Source organism: Mytilus galloprovincialis, chromosome 9, assembly GCF_965363235.1.
Source record: "Mytilus galloprovincialis chromosome 9, xbMytGall1.hap1.1, whole genome shotgun sequence".
Taxonomy (NCBI): Eukaryota; Metazoa; Mollusca; class Bivalvia; order Mytilida; family Mytilidae; genus Mytilus; species Mytilus galloprovincialis.
In genome coordinates, this window is record NC_134846.1 from 64,871,699 (window position 1) to 64,898,785 (window position 27,087).

Sequence of the window (27,087 nt, forward strand, 5' to 3'; positions counted from 1 at the left end):
TGATTTTTACTGAAAATTTTCATTTTATGACTGCATAAAAATTTAACAAATTCAATATCATTAAAACCAGAGACATATAATTGTATTATATGTCTCTGTTAAAACGGATATTTTCATAGCAATAGCTTGTTATATTTATACGAAACTCTGTCGACATGTTTTCGAACAACCATATAACTTGTTTTTTTTTCTATCTACATTCTACACACATACATAGATCTGTTTTCCATTTTCAATTTGTTTGTATATAAGGGAGTTCAAATGCTACATATATCAAAATTTAAATGTTCGATATTTCTTAGCTCTTGATACTTGCACAATTTCATATATATCCGAAATATTGCGAATCTACATAATCTTTGCCGATCTTTTTCTTAATCCATTTTTGTTGCGTCATAAAGATAAGAGACGTCACATAACGTTACCTAGAAGCAGGTCTTGGGGAATGAGGGAGCACACGAAAGAATGGCGAAATGGGACTTATCAGTAACGAGACTTAACAATGTACTGGCGTTAAAGGAGAAAAATGGCGGATGGAAACCAGATAAATCTAACTTAAACATACTGGAAACGAAAGGATTTATCATAGGAAAAACTATTGGCGAGGGGAAGTATTCAAAAGTAAAGAAAGCATTTTGCACCCGTACGAAAGAGACGGTTGCAATTAAAATTATCCACAAGTCCCGATTGCACCCAGGAGATTGTCAGAAGTTCATCCCAAGAGAACTAGAAATTTTGAGAACATTGCAGCACCATGGATTGGTAATCCTAGTTTACCTACACTTTACCTATATGATCCTACACTTTTTCAGTTCACAAGACATAACATTCTACTTTGACCAAATTTAAGTGTGTGCATTACTCTTAAATCTTTTACTGAAACTATATTTTCTTTGTTTGGTAATTTTAGAATCTGACAGTAATTCAGCTGCAGCTTTTATTTTTTCTCTATTTCACTTTCATTAATACATACAAATAGAAGGAAAACATTGTGTATCTATAAGACAACAACTCAATAGTATGCTAGCACAAACGACATGCATGTGAACTCTAGATTGAACCCCGAGTCTTTTTGATTTTATCGAAGAATAAGAAAATAAAAGTTGTTATAGTACCCGATTATACGAATTGGTCAACTTCAGATAATTTTCAAAACAAATATAGTTTCATAAGTTATTCGACAACTTTTACAATTTTTGACAAAAAAGGTGGAAATATGGGGGATATGCTACTATACCCTTTACTCTGCCACCTATTTGAGCACTTAGAGTGATATCATATTTATTCTTTTTCAGTTAGATGTAATGCAGTTGTTTGAATGTGACCGAATGTTCTACATCACCATGGAATATGCACCCAATGGAGACTTAACAACTTTCATAAATAAACTTGGTTGTTTAGGGGAAGCAGATGCACGACGTTTGTTCAAGCAACTGCTAGATATTGTTGCTTACCTCCATGAGAGTGAAATATGTCATCGTGACATTAAATGTGACAATATTCTGTTAGATAGATATTTTAATGTTAAGCTGGCAGGTACGTCTCTCACAAATAATTTTAACACATCATCAGATACTTAATTATAACTAACATATTATAACTAATTTGTAATATTTTAGAACTTAAACTACTCAACCATGTTTTCTTATTTTTAAAATGAAAATCATATTTGTAGAGTATTATGGATCTGTTACACAGTAGTGCACATAAGTTAATATGTCTTCAGGTTTTGATTTATTTTGTTTTGCTTCTTTGTGAATACTACAATACGCAGTAAATATTTTAGGGCTTGAATAAAACAGAAAATGAAACATTTGGCTATATTTGTTCACAGCTTCTCAATCAATTCTCGTTACACATTGAATAAATCACAAAAATGCTGTTGTTTGCTCTATGGTCGGGTGGTTGTCGCTTTGACATATTCACCATTTCCTTTCTCAATTTTATGAAAATATAAAAAAGAAGATGTGGTATGATTGCCAATGAGTTAACTCTCGACAAGAGACCAGATGAGCCAGACATTAACAACTATAGGTCACCGTACGGCCTTCAACAATGAGCAAAGCACATACCGCATAGTCAGCAATAACATTTTATTTCATAAACTGATCATTTTATTTCATTTAGATTTCGGTTTTGCGAGGACTATGCCAAGCAACGAGTTGCTGGAAACCAATTGTGGTTCATATGTTTATACTGCACCGGAAGTCATGGATGGCAATCACTATGATGGAGTAACAGCGGACATATGGAGCATGGGTAATAAATAATACACACATGTTCTTTTCCAAGGATTAATTGCATTTGCAAGTTCGCATAAAATATATATATACATATTCAAAGCTGACCTTCCTATCTGTTATGATTAAAATGCTTCTTTCTGTAATTTTATTGAGGTGTAAACGCGTTGACCAGAGCTGATTCGTATGTTCATTCTGTTTGTTGTATAGTATTTTACGATTTACTTTGCCAGGAGTATGTTTGATCTGTATGCTCTGTGGTATATATGCGTGATTCATATGTTCATTCCTTGTGTTATATAGTATTTACTATTTACTTTTTCAGGAGTATGTTTATTCTGTATACACCGTGGTATATATGCGTGTGTCTTGTGTTCATTCTGTGAGGTTGTATACTAGTAGTATTTTACAATTTACTTTTTTCAGGAACATGTTTGTTCTGTATGCTTTGTGGTATAAATGCGTGTTTCTGATGCCAGTTCTATATGTTGTATTGTATTTTACGATTTACTTTGCAAGGATTATGTTTGTTCTCTATGCTGTGTGTTATAGATCTAAATGCGTGATTCGTATGTTTATTCTGTGTGTTGTATAGTTTTTTTTTAAATATACTTTTTCAGGAGTATGTTTGTTTTGAGTCCTCCTTGGTATATATGCGTGTTTCGTATGTTCATTATGTATGTTGTAAAGTATTTTACGGTTTACTTTTTCAGGAATATGTTTGTACTCTATGCTGTGTGGCAGATTACCGTATCGTGACGAAGATATCGATATCCTCAGGTGTTGCATGTCAGAAAAGTTACAGTTCTTCAAATATGTTTCCAAAGGTGAGTGGATTTATTTATTGCTTGATAAATATAATTAACAAAATTCTGAATATAAGCTTACTTTACCAAAAGCAATAATTTAGAGCAGTTGTTGCAAAGCTTGCTTATACTCACAAAAAAACATCCTCTTACTCCAATTAGATCAGGTTTTTTTTCTTCTTTTTTTTCAAGTAAAATTTTTAAAACAGCCAATCAGAAAGTAAAACACACACACAAAAAAAAAACCTAAACATATCATACAATTTGAAAAGCAAAATCTTTCATTGTATAAATACAAGTGAAAGGGGAGATAATAACTAGCGTAATATAAGCAAATTCTTCTTTTGATTCCAATCAAGTTATCTTTTAACAGTTTAAAGTGTTTATAAAATCATTAATATGTAATTTTATTTTTTTCTCATATATTCACACACTAAAGTAAATAAAACTTCTTTGTCCATTTTATTTTTAAAAATAATTACCAACAAAAAAATCAGTCCATAAGGGTACTCTATTAGCACATTGGCGAATGCTTCGGTGTTGATATCAATCGTATGATACGTAAAAATCTATGTTGAAACTTTGACCTTACATTATATCTCCTAATAATGGCTACAACTGAGAGATATTAATCTGCATATTAGGAAGAAATAATATATCTATACACTAATTTAATAGCATTTTATATGCAGTTGATTAAGCAAGTTGTTAAATGCAAGTTTTATTCCCTTTTTTTTTCATTACCTTCACGAATTTTATACATAACACCATTAATTTTGTTTTATAACAATATTCGAGATCGTTATTTTTTCTGAAGAAAATTAGATATTTCATGTCTATGAGAAATACCATGATATCAACAGTACGTGTATGATGGAAAAATAGTAATCATAACTGTAATTTTAAAGCATAAAGTCAACATAAACAAAACTATAGAGAAAACAAATTGCCTGATTTCATTTATTTGATATTTTTTTTTACTGTTTTACTGACGACATACAACAACAACCACTGGACTTAAAGGTCCTGTATACTAGGATCAGATGTGACAGTAATACACATGCTTGTGACCACTCACCTCACCCCTTGCCTCATATAGCAATGCGACAGCTTAGTACCACACCAAATGGTAAAAAATACTCACCAATTCAGTTTACAAAGAAATAACAACACAGAAAGACACAAAGTACCAATTTACGAGTATTCTTGGTCGCCAAAAGCCATTCCAGACTACAACTTCATCAAACAAATAAATCATGGTGTTGGCACAACTTTTTGGAATGTTTGGTCCTTAATGCTCTTCAACTTCATACTTGTTTGGCTTTGTAAAATATTTTGATCTGAGCGTCACCGATGAGTCGTATGTAGACAAAACGCGCGTCTTTAATTATAAGCCTGATACCTTCGATAACTTATCAAACAGATATATATCAATCAAAACGCTTCTAATGGATTCAGCTCAAAAACATCAAAAGCCCAATATAAGTAGATCTCTTGCAATGCCAACATGGAAATAACGACAAGCCTCAGAATAATAAGTATCAACAATTGGACATTTGCATACGTTCAACAATTGGACATTTGCATACGTCCAGTCATGATTTTTAAATTGTTGAAAACATGATCAATGTCAATAAAGAAAATATTCAAAAATCTGCCAACAGTACTCTTAGATTTTGTTTACCTTATTTACCAACAATTCTGCGTGAATCATATCTTAATTCACTAACTCTTTAAGCAACATCAGCACCGAAAATGAAATATTTATTGAAGCTTACATATAAGGCACTATTTTTTTTTTATTTTGACTTATTTGATTAAGCTTTAACTTTAGGACCAGTTTAAAGTGGATTATATCATATTGTCCTTTGTCGTCTTCAACTTTTACTAATATCGTTCTTGGTTTATTTTTCCTTGAGATGGTCGGGATTTGATAAAGCAGATGTTGAACATCGAGCCTGGAAAACGTCCACCAATATCTTCCATATACAAACACAGATGGATGTGTAAACCTCTCAAAGGAACAGGAGATTCGTCTGTGTCAGCTATGGCTATGAAGGCTGGTAAGTGTAAATCTCTTTAAAGGAAAAAAAAGAACAAGAGAATCGTATTTTTCATCTATGACGACGAAGGCTGCATGTTAAGTTTAAACCTCCAAACGGAACAGGAGAATTATCTGTGTCACTCAGTTATGGCTATGCAAGCTTGTGAGCAAAACTCTATTAAAGAAACATGAGATTTTTATGTGTCAGGTATGGATCAGAAGTCTGGTGACTTAACATATAAAAGGAACGGGAGATTCGTCTGTGTCAACAATGGCTATGATGGTTGGTAGGTGTAAACCTTTAAAAGGAGCAGGTGTATCTTACAGCCGATTTCATTGAGTGTGTAGCTATAAAGATTTTATCTTTTTTACCTAACCTAATGATGACTTACCGGTTCAGTTATTACCTTTAACTACACACTCAATGAAATCGGCTGTAAAAGAAATTCGTTAATGTGTTATTGTACAGGAATATGAGGCGATGAGGCAAAGACAGAGTGATACATTCAACTAAATATAATGGAAATCACTATTCAATAAATAAAATACATTTTTAATGATAAAATTTCTGAGGTTAACCTTGTACATTAAACCCAAATCCGAGCAGGCAAAAAAGTTGTTAATAAATAAAATTGAGAATGGAAATGGGGAATGTGTCAAAGCGACAACAACCCGACCATAAAGCAGCATGACGTGGCTGTTTCAAGGTAATTGTACTTTCTACATACACATTCTGGGTAGTTTGGCACCGACTATTCAACTACTGTGTGAGAAGGACATGTTTTGTTTTTGAATAAATGGTTTGTCGCGAGATAAAAAAAAAATATCTACAGCAAGGTACGAGTCTAAAAACAAAGATACTCTATATAAATTTGATAGAAGTTATCAGTTACTTGACGAAATATATATTCATACATTTATTTCTTTCAAGTTACTGAAAACCATGTTGAAATTGATCCATCTGCTGAACATGGTTTCAACTGTGACCAACACAAAAATAAAGTTAGATTGTCACGTGTTAAGGATGTTTTATCAGCTGTTGCGGCGGTTCACGGGTAAGATATCGTTATTGCATGTTACTTTGACTTCATTGTAATTTAGACATGACTAGATGTTAGTTCCATTTTCTTATGGCAGAAAGAATCGACTAATTGATCTTTTATAACTTGTGATAATGTCATTGAAAACTTTTTGCTTTTATGCTTCAGAAATGTTAGATGCTGTAATAAAAGATATCAATATCTATCTCAAAACCAGCAGACTACATGCTTTGGTGTATCTTTTTTGCTAGCTTTCGACAATTAAAACGGCATGTTTAAGCTGCACGCATCATGTAAAATATGAAAAAAATACGTTGTATGATGGTTTGCCAATGAGACAACTTTCCACAAGAGACACGATGGCACAGAAATTATTAAACTGCAGGCAACCGAACGGTCTTCAGCAAGGTACAAAGCACATGCTACCCGAAATTTATAAAAGGCCCCGATCGCATTGCTTTGTTATAAATGTAACATATAAGTCAACTTTTCAGCCAGAGAGAAAGTGTTGGCGGGTCGAATTTCAAATTTCAGCTCTGTTTTATGCATTACCATCATTAGTCAGAATAAGTCATTTATACAAAAAAGAAGATGCAAAATGATTGCCAAAGAGACGACGCTTCACCAGTTAGCAAGTTAGCAACTATGTGTTGCCCTGCTCGTGTTGCCTTTAACAACGAGAAAATCACATACCCGCAAAGCAAACTGAAATTACTAATGTAAAATAATTGCAACGAAAAAACTAATGGCCTGGTGTATGTTCAAAACAATAAACAAATATTAACTTTTCAATATCGAAAGAAAAATAACCATTCATGTTACAAATATGATGTACAGCAAACGAACTGCAATCACTGAATAACAGACTCAAGACTTGGAACAGACACATACATAAAGTAGCAGGTTTAAATTTGGGACATTGGCGTAACATCAAAACATAAGGACCCGGCCACTTTAAAAATTAGTCGAAAAGCGTTTGTGGGTTTAACTCACAAGATCGATACAAATAATAACAACTACCAAAAGCACAAAAGACACACAGTACAGATCTGAGAGTACTCACAGTTACGGAAAGCGAAGCCAATAACCACTTATTTATCATATATCTAAAACTACAATAATACGTCTTTAATATTGTCCATCTTTTATAGGACTGGTACTAGTTCAGTTGACCTTACTAAAATTCCACAGATACCAGTTGATTCAGCAGCAGCATTTACAGGAGTCGCTGGGCCTGTTGGCAAAAAGCTTAGTGAGCAATTAATGACAATAACTGAAGGTAAATGCACAATATACCACGTTTATTTAAACTTGTGGGCATTGGTTCTAATGTAAAAACAAGATGGTCACTTGTGAATACATCAAATCTGAAACATTTAAAAGAAATTAAAACGCTTTTTAATTAAGAGGTCCTTAGGAGTACATGCTTTGAAATTCAATACAGGAGTATCTTAACATGATTAAACTGAAAAAAATGAAATGAAAGGTCTTGAAGTAGGAGTCCTTTATATATGTTTTTTTTATTGACTTTTAATTGAAGTTTAATAATTCTAAATATTTTGTTATTCGTTTTTTTCAACTCATTATTTATAGTGTTATCATTGCATATTCATTTAACTCCAATAAATAATACAGGATCGAAGATAAACTAATGTATGCATGTAGATGTTTATCATCAAGTTTTCACTAATGTAGATGAAGGTACTAGAATATCATTATATTGTTGAATTATTGTAGTATCCTTATGTATATGTTCTTTTAATTGTTAAACATCTTGATTTTTTTCAATCAAACAATTTGAAATTTGAAATGATTTAACAGGTTCAGCTCTCGATGTAAAACCAAAACAAAGACCAGCTATTGGCGGCAAAAAATTCAGCAATGCCGTCAAAACATTGAACAAATTCAAGAATGCAGCAAAAGTCGTCACCGCTATGAACCGGTTCCGACGTGGTCCATTGAATTCTATTTTAAAGATGCCACAGGAAAAAGCATTGCATATCATAGTAGAAAAACATATTGAAAACACCGAACACGACAAGAAATTACTACACTCTTGTCTCGGTGGTAAAGTGGCTAAACAGTGTCTTCAGCAGAAACAGGAAAAATATGAAATCCAAATGAGACCAGTAAGAGAGCAAATTGAAAAGGTGAAAGAAGAAATCGAGAAAAAAGATTTGTTATTCTCTACTGTTGGTCATTTAATACCCGATGAAGCAAGTTCTAATAATAAATAAAATGTTAATCAAACGGCGTTTTTGTTCAATTATTTGTAAGCCCTAGCTTATAACGGATCCCAAATTACATGGAAATGTAACAATAATAAAAATATTAATAGTTCATTGGAGACTAATTGCCGGAATGCAGGGTTGGGAAAGGATCCGATTACGAATGTAACAATAATAATTGAGTCTACAATTACATTGCCGCGTTATTGTTACATTAATGCACCTCAATGTACGCTAGATTAATTAAACTTAAATCTTCTATAGTTGTGTTTTTTTTCTCGTCAATAAGAATGAAATTACTATCACAAAATAGCTAGACTCTGAAAATGAAAACACCGATCGGATTCCACCAGTTTCAACATGTCGGCAGATGTTAACATCAATTGCTTTCACTTGTATTTTTTATTGGATTTTTAAGCTATGCTAATATGGAAATCGGAGATGAAGATAAAATCAGTAATGGACGATAATGAAATCATATTACAACCTCACATTTGCTTCCAACAAAAAATTGGACGAAAATATAAACATCGCAACAAGGATTTTTAATACACAAATCCTTGATCGCAAGAGTAAAAAAATATGTTTTCAGCTGAAACATTACAGACATTGAAAGTTTCTTTAACTTCAAAAAAGGTTTAATACTGAATGGAATTGTACAGTATGAAATACAGACGTGCATATTGCTGCATCACTCGTTTGACATGGCTGCTTGGTTGAACCAAGATTCGTCGGACTAAAACATGCTACCAAAATTTTTATGCAAATTTGTAAAATTCAAATAAAAGTTTTCAAGTTTTAATTTAATACATATATTAATTACTAGTCCCAGCGTACATTGAAGTGTAACAATAACCCAATGTAACCGTTGACTCAATAATTATTGTTACATTCGTAATTAATCGATTCCTTATCCAATATTGCATTCCGGCAATTAGTCTGCAATGTAACAATAATATTTTCATTATTGTTACATTTACATGTAACCGTAGCCAGCGCCCATTTTATTTTGTTGGTTCTCGATGTTTGGTTTCAGAAATCTCCCTTTTGGTCAATCACCATCACATCACTATAATTACAAATACAACCCATAAATAGTACTATCAGATACATATAATGTCTGACCAGTACTATCCACCCAGTCATCAATAAAAAAAAAAGTCAAATGGATTGTATACCGGTCTTTTTCACCGATCCAGATGGTGAATAAAGAACAAGGTTGATCTGTTACCGTGTCAACGTATATTTATTCTGCCTAACTTTAGTTCCCTACTGGTCTGGGATGTTATCAATAAAGTGTACGTTCCCTGAACTTGTGTACTTTTTCTAAGACAACATTTCTACTACTAGTATACAAAATAAGACGTTTTTGTCTGATTGCCAAGTAGACAACTATACGTGTGACGCTAATGTTTAAAGCAAGGGGACAACTATACATGTGACGCTAATGTAAGCAAGGTGACAACTGTACTAGTGACACTAATGTAAGCAAGGAGACAACTATACATGTGACGCTAATGTAAACTAGGAGACAACTATACATGTGACGTTAATGTAAGCAAGGAGACAACTGTACATGTGACGCTAATGTAAGCAAGGTGACAACTATACATGTGACGCTAATGTAAGCAAGGTGACAACTGTACATGTGACGCTAATGTAAGCAAGGTGACAACTGTACTAGTGACACTAATGTAAGCAAGGAGACAACTATACATGTGACGCTAATGTAAACTAGGAGACAACTATACATGTGACGCTAATGTAAGCAAGGAGACAACTATACATGTGACGCTAATTTAAACTATGAGACAACTGTACATGTGACACTAATTTAAACTAGGAGACAACTATACATGTGACGCTAATGTAAGCAAAGAGACAACTGTATATGTGACGCTAATGTAAGCTAGGAGACAACTGTACATGTGACAATAATTTAAGCTAGGAGACAACTATACATGTAACTAATGTAAGCAAGGAGACAACTGTACATGTGACGCTAATGTAAACTAGGAGACAACTTGACGCTAATGTAAGCTAGGAGACAACTGTACATGTGACAATAATGTTAGCTAGGAGACAACTATACATGTAACACTAATGTAAGCTAGGAGACAACTATACATGTGACGCTAATGTAAACTTGGAGACAACTTTTCATGTGACACTAATTTTTTTGTGGGGTTGTATAAACACCAATGCAATGTCAAAATATGTGTATTGATATGATTTAGGATCCATAGTACTCATTATATGTTTGGTTATGTTTAAATTTACTAACTTGATCAATTTTAGTATTGATAAAAACAAAAAAAAGATATGATTGTTGTAATAATAACAATTCTTACAGAATTATTTACTGTAAACCAACTTATTTTTGCAAGCAATTTATTTTGGCGATTTTCACGAGTAGAAATATAACGCAAATATAAATTGTCGAGAATATGTTCAAAATTTGATCTTTCCTTATTAAAGTAAGTCAGTAAATCCCGAAATTTAATAGCCGCGAAGTGGTCAAGAAAGGGTAAAACGTGCAATAAAGTATCAGCGAAAATAAGTTGGTTTTCAGTAATCTAAAGAGGCATTAAAACCAAAAAATAAGTTGTCCATTTTTCTGAAAACTCAATTATTTGTTCATGAATCAAATCCCCAGTGTTTTTTTAAAATAGTTACTACAAGGAACATCTATGTAGAAAGAGACTAGTAGCATTTATCCCAGTAGTCCAATAGCAAAAGTTAATGATGAAAGACCGTCGGTGGACACTAAATGAACTTTGAAAAGATTTGACATAAAAATGAAGCGTGTGGGATCATTGCTGCAATACAATATTTTGTAACTTCAGAGATAATACCGAAAGGAGTAGGTTCAGTAAGACCCCTTTTTGGCCCCAAAATGTAGCAGTTTTACAAAATTGTGAAAATGTAATCTTTTAGCTATTTACTGGAAAGTAAAATGCTTTTGCTACATACATGTAAATATGGGCTGTGTTTGACAATACAATGCGCATATATCAGGTACTAGCATCATTAAGTCATACTAAATAATAGAAATCTTCACAATTTTAGCATTTTAGTTAATTTTTAGATGCTTTCCGTCTTAAATGAAAGTGGCTGCATTCGTGTTCATTCATAAAATTGAAATGTAAGTTGTATTTGATGATAATACATAACATGTATAAAAGTTGAGGATGAACATGGATGCAGCCACTTGCATTTTTGACAAAAACCCTTTGAAAAGTGACGTTTTTTGGCATATTTGATAAATTTTTCATATTTTAGCTAGAATCAAATCGTTTTTAATGACTGAATCAGTTAAAATCTTTCACATAAGCTAATTGAATCAATTGAAATAGACACTGAAGTGTTTTAAAAGCGTCCAAAATCTTTCGTAAGATGAAACTGAAATTTGAGGCCAAAATCGGCTCTTACTGGACCTACTCCTTTACCCATCAGAATCAAGAACGGCAAAGAAATGTCATACATTCTGGACAGACAGACTGAGTTGAGTGGTGTCCTATGGTCAAAAGGATAGTTGTTTTATTGACAATTGAACTTGTCATCTCCTGATACCTCTGGTAATATGGATAGAAAGGTGAAAATGTTTCTTTTCAAAGGGTTCTTTTGGAACTTATGTGACCTAATTTGCATCCTGCATGCAATACAATACATCAATTGTTTGTAAGGGGCTTCCAAACTCAAGATATCAGTGGTAACCTCTCATTTGTTATGTCCAGTTTACTATGGGGCCTCATTTACAAAGTTTCATTAAATTACGTTGTGCAGTTTTAGAGGAGTGATGATGACAAGCTGTTGCAGTAGTATATTTCTAAATTGGAAGTGGCTTTTCTCATAGCAAAATAACAGAAGAATGTGTCAGAGGACACAAATGCCCCCTCTAGCTTTGCAATTTTACATGTTTAAAGGGGCATAACTGTAAACTAAAAACGAGCCCTATCAGAATAAATATGCTTAACCATTTACTTTGAAAAAGTACAAAAATTACAACATATTTCTATTATTCCCTACTACATATATCCTAGGCCTCTAAAATAATCCACGTTCTATGTCAGTATTCAAATCCTTATTTAAAACCTTCTCAGTTCACATTTCATATTTAACTTGATAAAGGGGCATATCTTGAGAATAGTAAAAGTAACGCCACCCAAATTTGATCTTGATTTGTATTTTGTGGTAATTAGCAGTATGTATCAGTTATAACATTTGGTTGAGGCAAACTGTATGGACAGTCAGACTGAAAAGGTTTCCACTTAATTCTCCCTCCAGTGATGACGGGGGGCATAAAAATTGGTTGTGATTTTATCTTAACACTTAATTTTTAAGGGATTTTCAGGGTGTGCGTGCCGGGTGTACGCCCATATGAATCCATTCCTGTCATATATAATAACCTTACTATATGATTTCAAACTATGTTAATAATCAAAAGATATTTTATTAAAAAGATTTTCTAATGTTTGACTTGGTACATAAATCATTCTTGGCACAAGACAGGGTAAAAAAATTCCATTTTTCGGTGCAGCACTAATTTGTTGATGAACTGTAGCTATTCATTTGTCTTCTCTCCTGTATCACTGTTTTGACTGGATGTAAAATCATCACAATACTTTTCAATTCCTAAAATAGAAACAAATGTTGGATTTAAAACCATGTGACATACAGTATTAAAAGAGGAATAGAGCAACGAAAAACTTACCATAAACAAAATATTTTCAAAGAAATTATGATACATCATATAACAAATTTTACTGTGAAATACAGTCCATGAAAATTTTGAATCTAATTATGTCTACTGTGTGAAATCCTCTGACATGAAATTGTGAGCCTTTCTGAATTTAAAAAAAAATATTTTTCATGTGTGCACCATAAACTGCTACATAAATTGAGTATGCAGGTTTGTTTGTTATAATATCAATCAAATCAAATGGTTTAATGATACCATTATCTTAAATATAAACTGTTTATAACCTTCCTTTCATGAGACTAAATTTCATACGAAATATATTAAAGAAATAATCTCAATGTACACAATATGTAACCTTGGATTACCTCCCTTTCTCAAGATAAAATTTCATACTACAAAATGTATACCTCTATGAAATATTGTCTGTATATAAACAAACTTTCATATGGAAATTTGTCTTTCTCTCAACATTATTTCAAAGATAGAGACAAAATTTCATGACACAAAGTCCTGAAATGTTGTCTTGGGGACACTTTTTAAAATTTTGCTTTACACAAGTAAATATAATTCATTTAGGTAAATTCATTTAGGTACATCACTTTTTTTTCATGTTCTCAATATTTTCAAGCCCCTGGCTCCTGACCAGAAAGTTTTCTGCTAAAAATTTGCTGCCAACTATTTTAATTATAGTAACAGTTGGGCTTAATATATAAAGAAAAAGTTGTGTATAGCACTCGGAAGCTTATACAACAGTACAAAATGTAAATGAAGAAATTACCTTAAATATTAAGACACATCACAAAAGTAAAATGATCTTGTGGTAAGTAAAAATATGTTACCATCATTAAGAAAACCCGGTAACATTTTAAAGTAACTCAGGCAAGACTCAACAAGTGTATTTTGTATGTTTGTGATATTTTTTGTCTTCTTAAAAAGTAGCTACTTTGAGGAGATGACATCCTGTTTACCCTGCTTCTGATCTACTTAATATATATTATATATACTTACTATTTATAATATCAATGTAAGCTTTTGTAGCAGGAGAATCTGGTACTGTGGTCAAATAGGACTTTCCTTCATCACAACATTGACCTGAAATTATATACTAATTTATTACATAGTTGCCTCCTTTTACTTGTTTTTTACTTTCATATTTGTTACAATTAATTATGAAACCACATTTTCAATGTTTCAAAACCTGCCAATCCCTACTGAACAACTTACTTGGAATTGTGTTTAATTTCTATTACACTTATTGATAACATCTTTGGTGAAGGGAATTCCATAAGGATCTCAATCTAGAGATCTAGATTGCTCTGGAAGCTTTACATTATATAGATTAATACTCTGATAGATTAGAGAAATAGTATTGTCCAACAAGGTATCAGTCAACAAGAAGACATGTCACTCTATCTAAACACATTATTCTAACTACTACAAAATCTCTTATTCCTTAGTGGAGAGTGGAGAACCAGCTACGTCTATAGTATGATCCAGTAAGCAATGGAAACTATAAACTACATTCTGATGATTAAGATTCTTAAAAAGTACACTATCATGAGACAACAGAGGTAGATTCAAGAGAGATACAAGTACACAGTACCAATGTCCCTGAAATGACAAAAATTATACTTGTCAAAGGGCAATAACTAAAATTAACTTTATATGAATATCCTAGAGAGCAAAATGCAATTTAATTTCAGATATTATCAATATTTCCAAGGGCACAACTCTTTTACAAAAATTTGATCAGCACTTATTTACAAATTGTCTGAGGCATTACTGATTTGAACCTTTGATGTAAATGAGTTTAAAATTTGGTTAAAATTGTTCAAGTGAGCGCACAAATAACCATATTATTATTATTTCAAAGGGTCAAAACTCTTATACAAATAATTGATCAGCACTGATTTACATAATTGTCCTAGATATTGCTGATACAAACCTATGATAAAAGAGTATAAAAATCTGGCAAGAATTGTGCATGTCAGAGCGCAAACAAAACAGACCAACACTCTGTCTTTCTACACAGAAATGCAACATGCCACGATGGGGACAAAAAGGGAGATAATAAATCAGATAGGTTGGTGTTTTACATGTTTGTCTTATATCTCAACGTATATAACTGTAAAAATGTAATTATCATATGTTACCTATTCTAGGATCTAATGGGAGTTTCCCTAGAAATGGTATATCAAGTTCAGCTGCCATTTTTTCACCACCACCAGTAGTTGGTGGAAATATTTGGGATTCAGTCTGTAAAAAACAACAACATGGAAAGTTAAAAATATGAAGTAAACTGTAATAAATAATACTTAAATGCTTTCCAGAAAAAAATCATGTAACTTCAATCATATGCCATGCTTTAGACCTAAAAGTTGTTCAAATGAGAATTTTTAGATAAGGACATAAAATCCCTAAATCTATGGTGTATAATGTTAAAATGACAAGTTAAAAAAAAACCCAGATATAGATCAATGATTCTGTATTGGGAACTAGCTGAGAATTCTAGAGAAAAATATAGCTCACAATAAGTGCAGACTATTAATATTGTCAGAATCTAGTATGTACCATAACCCACTAATATGAAAAACGTAAACAGTAAATGTTATAGTAACCAAAAGGAATACTTTACCTTACACTTGGGACAAACAAAACCACTCATATTCTCCACCACACCAATAATTGGTAGATTGTAATACTTTACCTTACACTTGGGACAGACAAAACCACTCATGTTCTCCACCACACCAATGATGGTTAGATTGTAATACTTTACCTTACATTTGGGACAGACAAAACCACTCATGTTCTCCACCACACCAATGATGGGTAGATTGTAATACTTTACCTTACACTTGGGACAAACAAAACCACTCATATTCTCCACCACACCAATGATGGGTAGATTGTAATACTTTACCTTACATTTGGGACAAACAAAACCACTCATATTCTCCACCACACCAATGATGGGTAGATTGTAATACTTTACCTTACACTTGGGACAGCCATAACCACTCATATTCTCCACCACACCAATGATGGGTAGATTGTAATACTTTACCTTACACTTGGGACAAACAAAACCACTCATATTCTCCACCACACCAATGATGGGTAGATTGTAATACTTTACCTTACATTTGGGACAAACAAAACCACTCATGTTCTCCACCACACCAATGATGGGTAGATTGTAATACTTTACCTTACACTTGGGACAAACAAAACCACTCATATTCTCCACCACACCAATAATTGGTAGATTTTAATACTTTACCTTACACTTGGGACAAACAAAACCACTCATGTTCTCCACCACACCAATAATTGGTAGATTGTAATACTTTACCTTACACTTGGGACAAACAAAACCACTCATATTCTCCACCACACCAATGATTGGTAGATTGTAATACTTTACCTTACACTTGGGACAAACAAAACCACTCATATTCTCCACCACACCAATAATTGGTAGATTGTAATACTTTACCTTACACTTGGGACAAACAAAACCACTCATATTCTCCACCACACCAATGATGGGTAGATTGTATTACTTTACCTTACACTTGGGACAGACAAAACCACTCATATTCTCCACCACACCAATGATGGGTAGATTGTAATACTTTACCTTACACTTGGGACAAACAAAACCACTCATATTCTCCACCACACCAATGATGGGTAGATTGTAATACTTTACCTTACACTTGGGACAGCCATAACCACTCATGTTCTCCACCACACCAATGATGGGTAGATTGTAATACTTTACCTTACACTTGGGACAAACAAAACCACTCATATTCTCCACCACACCAATGATGGGTAGATTGTAATACTTTACCTTACACTTGGGACAGCCATAACCACTCATGTTCTCCACCACACCAATGATGGGTAGATTGTAATACTTTACCTTACACTTGGGACAAACAAAACCACTCATATTCTCCACCACACCAATGATGGGTAGATTGTAATACTTTACCTTACACTTGGGACAGCCATAACCACTCATGTTCTCCACCACACCGATGATGGTTAGATTGTAATACTTTACCTTACATTTGGGACAGCCATAACCACTCATATTCTCCACCACACCAATGATTGGTAGATTGTAATACTTTACCTTACACTTGGGACAGCCATAACCACTCATATTCTCCACCACACCAATGATTGGTAGATTGTAATACTTTACCTTACATTTGGGACAAACAAAACCACTCATGTTCTCCACCACACCAATGATGGGTAGATTGTAATACTTTACCTTACACTTGGGACAAACAAAACCACTCATGTTCTCCACCACACCAATGATGGTTAGATTGTAATACTTTACCTTACACTTGGGACAAACAAAACCACTCATATTCTCCACCACACCAACAATTGGTAGATTGTAATACTTTACCTTACACTTGGGACAGACAAAACCACTCATGTTCTCCACCACACCAATGATGGGTAGATTGTAATACTTTACCTTACACTTGGGACAGCCATAACCACTCATGTTCTCCACCACACCAATGATGGGTAGATTGTAATACTTTACCTTACACTTGGGACAAACAAAACCACTCATGTTCTCCACCACACCAATGATGGTTAGATTGTAATACTTTACCTTAGACTTGGGACAAACAAAACCACTCATATTCTCCACCACACCAATGATGGGTGGATTGTAATACTTTACCTTACACTTGGGACAAACAAAACCACTCATGTTCTCCACCACACCAATGATGGTTAGATTGTAATACTTTACCTTACACTTGGAACAGCCATAACCACTCATATTCTCCACCACACCAATGATTGGTAGATTGTAATACTTTACCTTACACTTGGGACAGCCATAACCACTCATATTCTCCACCACACCAATGATGGGTAGATTGTAATACTTTACCTTACACTTGGGACAAACAAAACTACTCATATTCTCCACCACACCAATGATGGGTAGATTGTAATACTTTACCTTACACTTGGGACAGCCATAACCACTCATATTCTCCACCACACCAATGATGGGTAGATTGTAATACTTTACCTTACACTTGGGACAGACAAAACCACTCATGTTCTCCACCACACCAATGATAGGTAGATTGTAATACTTTACCTTACACTTGGGACAAACAAAACCACTCATGTTCTCCACCACACCAATGATGGGTAGATTGTAATACTTTACCTTACACTTGGGACAAACAAAACCACTCATATTCTCCACCACACCAATAATTGGTAGATTGACTTTTCTACAAAATCCTATTTCTTTCCTTACATCCTGTAAGGACACTTCCTACAATGTAAAATATGTTGTTGTTATTTCTGCACTTGACTTCTGAGGTACATAATAAAAGATTTACAGATAAAACATTTGAAAGTGTGAGTGAATGCAACTTAAAGACTTTTAGTTCGAAAAAAAAAATTTTTACATGGCCAAAATTAAAGATGTCAGCAGACTAAGAGAACATCATTTTTTGTCACATCGACATGTCAGTCCATGTAAGAAAATTTGGTCAGTGTGGTTTCGGGTACTGTCCAATTTTTTCGTTCCTAATTTTGTTCTCCATTTTCTGTTTTACTTGTTTATCAAGTACACATTCAAATCTAGTAATCAAAACAGCACAATCTACACAGAATTAAATCTAATATCAATTACAACCAAGAATGTAAAATAATTTTTATGATAATTTTCTATACCTGTGTTGGGTTGGAAAAAGATGTTTACTTTTAAAAGATGCAAGACAAGTTCATTACAGAAATTATAGTTTCAAAGTAGCAAGTTCTGATAATAAAGTTGCCTGTATCATGTAGGCAGAAGGCTTAGGTTTCTTACCTGAGGAGTTGTAATAATAACTGCACCATCAACTGAGGATTCACTTAAATACTGAACTACAGACAAATGTTCATCAGAGGTTCCTGGAGGGGTATCAATTATTAAATAATCTAATTCTCCCCAATCTACATCTCGTAGAAACTGTTTTATCAATCCTGAAAAAGATGTGTATATACATGTATAAAATTAGTTTTTGGGTTGAACTCATTTAATGAATGGCTACTATTTATTTTGAATTTATTAAAACAAAAAATAATTTTTGACTCTTCACATGTAAAATGTAAAGAGTCAAAAATTTATTTTATGGTTCAATAAATCCAAAATAAATTATTGCCATTCTGTCACATTATAAACTAGATATCATTGTGATGGGAGCCATCTCTGTGGGCCCCGCTGTGAATAATGTGCATTAAAAAATTGTATCTTTCCCATAGGACATGGGTTTGTCAACTGAAATCAAAGTTTTTGACCTTGACCTTTGACCTAGGAAGTTGTAAATAAACTATGACACACCCTTTGGTGTTGGTTTATAAACATGTCAAGTATAAACTTTGAAATGATAACGGTTCTCAAGATATAGAGCGGACACGATCTTTACCATAGGAAACGGGGTTGTCAACTGAAACCAAAGTTTTTGACCTTGACCTTTGACCTAGGCAGTTGCACATAAATTATGACACACCCTTTGGTGTTGGTTTATATACATGTCAAGTATAAACTTTGAAATGATAATGGTTCTCAAGATGTAGAGCGGACACGATCTTTACCATAGGACATGGGGTTGTCAACTGAAACCAAAGTTTTTGACCTTGACCTTTGACCTAGGAAGTTGTACATAAATTATGACATACCCTCTGATATTGGTTTATATACATTTCAGGTATAAACTTTAAAATGATAACGGTTCTCAAGATATAGAGCGGACACAATCTTTACCATAGGACATGGGGTTGTCAACTGAAACCAAAGTTTTTGACCTTGAACTTTGCCCTAGGCAGTCGTTCATAAATTATGACACACCCTCTGGTGTTGGTTCATATACATGTCAAGTATAAACTTTGAAATCAACGGTTCTCAAGATATAGAGCGGACACGATCTTCACCACAGGACACAGGGTTGTCAACTGAAACCAAAGTTTTTTGACCTTGACCTTTGACCTAGGAAGTTGTACATACATCATGACACGCCCTCTGGTGGTGGTTAATAAACATGTAAAGTATAAAGTATGAAATCATAATGGTTCTCTAGATATGGAGCAGACACAAAGTTATTACAAAGTGTTACGGACGGACGGACGGACGGACGGACTGATCACTATAGGGCGACCCGCCTTTGGCGCGGCCCTAATAAATTTCTATTCAAAGTAAGGCTCAAAGATTTTTTTATATTATTTATAATAACAAAAACAACATACACACATGTTAGCATATGAATACACATCAGAGTGGGCCTGTCGCCATAAAAATTGAGAACATTGAAAATAAAAGTAATATTTTTAACCTCTTCAGTGCTGTAACAGTTTAGAACAGTTTAGTTTATTCGATAACCTTTGTAAATACAATGGTATACAGAAAATAATAACAACAAAGTTACCCTCAGTCACAACTGTGAAACATGAGGTTTACATAGAAATATTCAAATATGTACCAGATTGTCTAAAAAATAAAATGTTTGATAGCTAAGTAATATTTTGACGAAATTAAGTTCCCTTTTCCCTTTTGAATTGAACAACTTGCTTTTATGTAGAGCACATGTTACTTAAGAGGTTTGAAGATTCAGATTCAGATTCATGACTTGGTCTTAGTCTTTTGTATGATACTATCGGCACATGCGTATTGTAGTTTTTCGTTTCCAGATCTAGATGTTTCCATATTCGGTTTGAACAGATTACCATCGATAAACAGCTTGTCTCTAACCAACAGTACTTTCCTCTTTTCTTTTCTGGCCTGTTTTGCCACTGGTTATAATATTTTTTTTTTTGTTCTATTTCTTTTGGAAATTGTTCTTGTACTCCAAAATGTGTCCCCTTTAATTTGAATCCTTTTTTTAATACAATTTCTTTGTCCTTAGTTAAAATGAATTTTGCCAAATCTGTGAACTGTAACGAAGTTGATTTTTTTGTCAATGTTCAACTTTTTTTATAAAGAAATTAAGTGTATCTTCTGTGTTTTCTTCCGAATGAAATTGAATTCCAGTAAAGATTAGGTTGGTTTTCATTGAGCGCCACTTTAGCTTGATAACATCATCTTCTCTGTTACTCAATCTGAAATCTATGTTGTCATTGCGATCTTTCTGTCGCAATTCTGCAGTTTTCAAACTTGCTATGTTTGAAATGTTTTCTTTACACCTATCCACCACTTTGTGCATTAAGTGACCCATGTTTTCAGCACTCGTTTCCATTTCAGTGCTCCTTTTCATCACAGACTCTAAATTATTTTCTATATCATCGTGCTTTGTTTTATGGCTATTTCTTCAATTTGCTTTTCAAATTTCTCGAATCGATGCTGAAGATCGCGAACAACTTCTAATAAACTGTTTAGAACCGTAGCAGTTTTGGTATCAAAACTATATTCAGACATTATTATTTCACAAAAAAAGTCTTTTTCGTATAGTTTTACTTTATCAACAAATATATCATCGGTATTAATGTATCAAGGTATTGTATCTAAGGCTCCATATTTAAAACAATCTTCAGAACAATAGGATACTATGGGAGATGGTGCTACGTTGACGTCGTCAAGATAAAGGTATCGCTGATTTACAATTTTCACAAATTCTGCAAGTTGGCATTGATTTTTTTATATACTAAGTTTGCATTTTAACGAATTACCCTTTTACTGAATACTGTTGCACTTTTCATTCAGAAGAAGTTCCAAAATTTACCGTAATATCCTCTTTTTTCAGGAGCTCAAATTTCATTGCCATTCCTTCGCAGTACATCCGGTTCTAACCAATCAGAAGATAGTAAATACACCAAATTTATTTATTATTTTATGTATTTAAAATTTAAACTCAAAACTAACAAGACATACTACATATCTTAGAAGTATAAACATGAATATAAGTATATCTGTCCATAACATTAAATATCTATACTTTGTGATTACTAAGGTGGTACCCAACACCTTAACTAAAATTAATTTGGCTCGTTTATTTTTCTTCAAATTTTGACAAAATATTTACCTTGATGCTTTGACAAAAATATGAAATTTTCAAAAAATTTGAACCAACCGTTTAATCAGAAAAAATACACTGTTTATATAGCAGTTTGACAAACACTTATTTTGATCATTGAGAAGCTTAATATTCCCTTAACAACACGTCATTAAAACGTTCTGCTGATTTTTCAGAGTTATCTCCCTGTAGTGTTAGGTACCACCTTAAAGTAAGGCAAAGGGAAAGAAACATATATGGAAGGTGACAAAACATGGTAACCCTACTCCCATAATTGGGAAGGGTATTAATAAAAGTATTAAGAGTTTCATAGAAAAAATATCTTTTGCTTTCTAATACATGATAAATCAAAATCAAAAGAGCTTAAAGGGAATTCAGAACTTCAGTAGCTACTTCAGGGGCAATAGAAATAAATCAGCAAGTTTGATTTGAACAGCAGGAATAAATGGGATGAAAATTAATGAACCTTGTAGACTATTGTTTATAATGCAGTATGTTTATTGCTTTTATATTTTGAATTGATTAAAATTTTGTTGTGACTGGACCTTTTATAGCTACCTATACAAAATGGTCTTGTTTACTGTTGAAGGCCAAATAATGACCTATAATTGCTTAAATCTTGGTCAATTGGACTCTATAGCAAGTCCACTATAATTTTCTCTAAGTGAGCTACAAAGGATTTATATATCCAAAATTGAAGATAAAACAAACCATTTTTCTTTGGACCCCTCCAAATAACTGCCTCTTCTGGACTTGATAACAAAAACCCAACAGACATCACTGCTAAATTGTCTTCTACATACTGTAAAGAGAAAATAATATTTTATTGATCAATCAAATAAAGTAATGAATCCAGAATAAAATGTATGTACATATATGTTCTAAATTTCCAATACAGATATGTCTATAATGTTGTCTCTCAATAGTGTATAAGCAGCGATAAAGAAGTCCTGTGTCTGAAGTTCTAAACAAAATTAAAATAGCAAGTGAATAATTCTGTGTCCTGTAGAAGAATTTGTGTATCACATGTGAAGCCCTAACGATATGGGCCTGTCCCAAATCAGGACTAAGGAGCCTGTATTTTAGTGGCTGTTGTTGTTGGTACATGTCTGTCATATTTGTTTTTTTTTGGAAATAGTTTCATAAATTAGGCCTTACTTTTTTCTCAATTGAATAATTTCATAATCATCTTGTAAATTCTCGTTTGAAAATATAGATTTTTTTAGATTCTAGAAATAAGTGAGGACTTTTGAGTCCAGGTGAGCAATTCAATGACATTAATGCTGGATAAAGGTTCAATGGCAGATATCAATATGTCTTTAATATGCATAAGATTATAATCCGTCTGAAGAGGTATAATCCTTGTTTTAATTATAGTCAAATATTAGTTAAAGACTATAAAATGTAGATAAATAAATTTGAAACTTTAATTAAAATCATTTTAAATGACTTAATTTTCATTTTCATTTATCAGCCATTATCAGGTACAATTATGAAGTCAAGCGCAAATAATTTAATTACAGACAACAAATAACTAAGACATTTTAATAACATATAAAATCTTTTAACCCTATCAAGAATTAATTATACAATGCACTAATATTAGTTTGAATCAAGCTGCCAGTTTTGACTATTGCCATGGAAAATAAAGTGCTGGTGGTATAATATGCAGAACTGCAAGATTATGTAACAATCCTTCATAAATTTTAATCAATTGCTCACAGCAAAGTCATGAGGAAAATTTAATTGACTAAACTTAAGTATGAAGTTGATATTTCCATTTCTTTATTTTTATACCGGTAATGAATCTAGCGAGGGAGAAAATACACCAAATATCTGAAATGTCGAAATCTTATATTCAACAGAAACGTCCAAATTTACATAGGTATTTCAATGTTACATTTCTTATGAATAGAAATGTGTAGAAAGAAAGCATTTCGATTTTATCTGTAGAGTAAGCTTTACAAAGGTTTTCAATTTAAAACATCTTAATTATTAAAAGGGTGTGCCTTAGTCAAAAATCAATAGCTTATCTAGCATAAACTACAAATGTTTGAATATTAATTATATTTTAAAGGATTCATTTAATGTAAGTGAAAAGGAAAACTGTGTAGACACATAACATGAAGTATTTAAAACATGACATGTAGATAGGAATAATATAAACCATAGGTATTGTGAGCAGAAGTAACAAATATAAAACCCTTGTACCTGTAACAGTTATTGCGAGTTAGGTACGTCTGATCAGCATACCTATTCTGAGATTGTTTTAGAAAATAAATGACATTCAACCTGACAACTTATAGTACTATTGTCATGATAGTGAAGAAGATTCACAACTTTTTGCAAAATTTTAAATATAGTTAAACCTGTATACAAGTTAACTCATAGGGATCAGAGGAAATAGATCTAATAAGAGAGTCGACCTTGTAATTAAGATTCAAAATGCATTGTTATTACTATAAAGGGCCTAGAAAACCAAAGAAACTGTAGAAATACCAAATTAGTAAATTACATAATATTATCCAAGAGTGTGACAAGATATCTTTTTCATTCAACTCTATGAGACGGAGTGTATGTGTACAAAAAATAATTTTCCTACATTAACAGATGTTTTGACAACATTTAAGATCCCTTAAAAGGCAGTTTTCCATATAATTCATATTTACAAGGGGTATAACTCTTTAAAAACAAATCATTTGCACTGGTTTATATGAATCTGTCTAAATCATTGCTGATATAAACCTCTGTTAAAAGATGTAAAAATTGAATTGAACATTGAGAGCACATTCACGACCAGATGGACAGACACAGGTATTTAGAGGTCACCCACAATACATCATGCGAGGTACAATAAGATATCAAATTTCAGTTATTATTCAGCCCCCATTCAGCCCTTTATATAGCACCTTGTCCTTTATAATGATAACTTACAATAGGAGACCATCCTGATCCACTCTGATGAACCTACAAAAAAAAACAAATGTATATTATTATGATTAAAATTTATTCTGGTATTGAAAAAACAACAACCACTTCACTCAACAACATGTAAAACAAGTGAAACTGCGAGCTACTGCTCACTGATGATACCCCCGCCGCAAGTGGATAATATTAATAGTGTAAAAATATGCAAGTGTTCAGTAAACAGGAAGTTGTCGAGTGATGAATCTGAAAATGCATCACACGGTATAGCTGACTTATAAAAATCCTGAAACCAAATTTCAGAAATCCTTGTATTGTAGTTCCTGAGAAAAATGTGACGAAAATTTTTAACTTGGTTATCATGTGTAAAATCATACAAGTGTTCGGTAAACAGGAAGTAGTTGAGTGATGAATCTGAAAACACATCACACGGTATAGCTGACTTATATAAATCCTGAAACCAAATTTCAGAAATCCTTGTATTGTAGTTCCTGAGAAAAATGTGACGAAAATTTTCAACTTGGCTATCATGTGTAAAATCATACAAGTGTTTGGTAAACAGGAAGTTGTCGAGTGATGAATCTGAAAACGCATCACACGGTATAGCTGACTTATATAAATCCTGAAACCAAATTTCAGAAATCCTTGTATTGTAGTTCCTGAGAAAAATGTGACGAAAATTTTCAACTTGGCTATCATGTGTAAAATCAGACAAGTGTTCGGTAAACAGGAAGTTGTCAAGTGATGAATCTGAAAACGCATCACACGGTGTGGCTGACATATATAAATGTTGATACCAAATTACAGAAAGGGTGGATGTGTAGTTCCTGAGAAAAATGTGACGAAAGTTTCATGGGACGGACTGACTGACGGACTGATGGACGGACGGACTGATGGACGGACGGACTGACAGACAGAGGTTAAACAGTATACCCCCCCCCCCCCTTTTTTAAAGCGGGGGTATAAAAAAACAAAATTTCACTTCCATGCAATTAAATTATATGAATATTAATTGAAAAAAAATATTGTTAAAAATCTCCTTCAAAATAATTGCAAAAACGAAAAAAATCAATGCATTATTACTAAGAAACAAAATAAATAGCATCAGATTGAAGGTTTTTAAAAAAAATCAAAAACTATACTGATGATTTTTTTAATACAATTACATCAGTATTATAAGGTGGAGAGTGATGAGGGGAGGGCCCGGGAGGCACACTTTTATCCCTCTGTGTATACATTCGTTAACTGATCTTAATTTTAGATTTCTAGATCTATTTGTTCAGTCTATTGTCTGATGACATTTCACACAAAGTATTTACACCATCTTTTGTAACTTCAACTTTTTGTGTTATAGACAATATGTAAAAAAATAATGTAACAGTTACACACTTTACAGACTATTGGCCTATATAACATACCTTTAAAAATTTGGAGTGTTTTATTATGGTATGTATGTTTGTATACCATTCTTCAAACAGATGATCTAGTTATCCCACAATGTGAATTGACATTGTCAGATTGACAAGTATGACATCTATGGGTATTCAATAAAAGGTTATGTTTTGATCTCATATGATTTAATACTAGGGTTGCCAGAAAAAAATCTCAAAATTCATCAGGAATGGAATTTGAATTTGTTGAAAAAAATTATACATAACCTCTTCAAAATATTAAAAGATTTGTTCACAATGTTAGAGGTAAAACGAATTCAAAGGGATAAATTCAGTGATATACCTTGTAATAATGATTTATTATAGCATGTTGACTTGACATTTAGGTTCCATTAATCATTTAATACTAAACAACATGCACAGGTCATAATATAATACTCTTGCTTCCATGTTTATAGATTTTCCTTCTAAATATATATATGGCTAAGCCTATGTTTTGCTATAGGGATCCCCAAACATTATTTAATTAAAGAAATAACAAGTGAAACTGTGAGCTACTGCTCACTGATGATACCCCACCCATATACTTGACGGTAAACAGGAAGTTGTTGATTGATGAATCTGCAAATTTATCACACAGTTGACTTAATTATAGTAA

At 32.8% G+C, this 27,087-nt stretch overlaps 2 protein-coding genes across 7 annotated transcripts in view; one reads left to right on the forward strand and one right to left on the reverse strand.

Moving 5' to 3' along the window:
* Positions 1-379: 379 nt before the first annotated feature.
* Positions 380-8,380, forward strand: LOC143045641 (testis-specific serine/threonine-protein kinase 1-like). 2 transcript variants are annotated; one of them, XM_076218268.1, is made up of 8 exons: positions 380-771; positions 1,296-1,536; positions 2,128-2,259; positions 2,954-3,067; positions 4,966-5,109; positions 6,022-6,145; positions 7,282-7,409; positions 7,952-8,380. In XM_076218268.1, exons 1-8 carry the CDS (start codon positions 466-468, stop codon positions 8,365-8,367), a joined length of 1,605 nt encoding a protein of 534 aa, XP_076074383.1. In that variant the 5' UTR covers positions 380-465; the 3' UTR covers positions 8,368-8,380. The 2 variants fall into 2 exon arrangements, with proteins under 2 accessions (XP_076074383.1, XP_076074384.1); XM_076218269.1 differs by having other exon boundaries at positions 383-762.
* A 4,411-nt stretch (positions 8,381-12,791) lies between these two features.
* LOC143045644 (cytosolic Fe-S cluster assembly factor nubp1-A-like) overlaps positions 12,792-27,087 on the reverse strand; it is a 31,902-nt gene continuing 17,606 nt past the window's right edge. Inside the window, exons 5-12 of one of the 5 annotated variants that reach the window (XM_076218274.1) lie at positions 25,048-25,080; positions 22,825-22,915; positions 18,939-19,093; positions 18,340-18,398; positions 15,768-15,819; positions 15,214-15,316; positions 14,069-14,152; positions 12,792-12,993 (exon numbers count right to left, since the gene is read on the reverse strand). In XM_076218274.1, the coding sequence (XP_076074389.1) occupies positions 12,923-12,993; positions 14,069-14,152; positions 15,214-15,316; positions 15,768-15,819; positions 18,340-18,398; positions 18,939-19,093; positions 22,825-22,915; positions 25,048-25,080 (648 nt within the window). In that variant the 3' untranslated portion in view covers positions 12,792-12,922. Of the gene's footprint in view, positions 12,994-14,068; positions 14,153-15,213; positions 15,317-15,767; positions 15,820-15,839; positions 15,892-16,199; positions 16,252-17,495; positions 17,548-18,287; positions 18,399-18,938; positions 19,094-22,824; positions 22,916-25,047; positions 25,081-27,087 lie in introns of all 5 variants that reach the window. The other 4 variants (XM_076218276.1, XM_076218278.1, XM_076218277.1 and 1 more) reach the window with 4 other exon arrangements.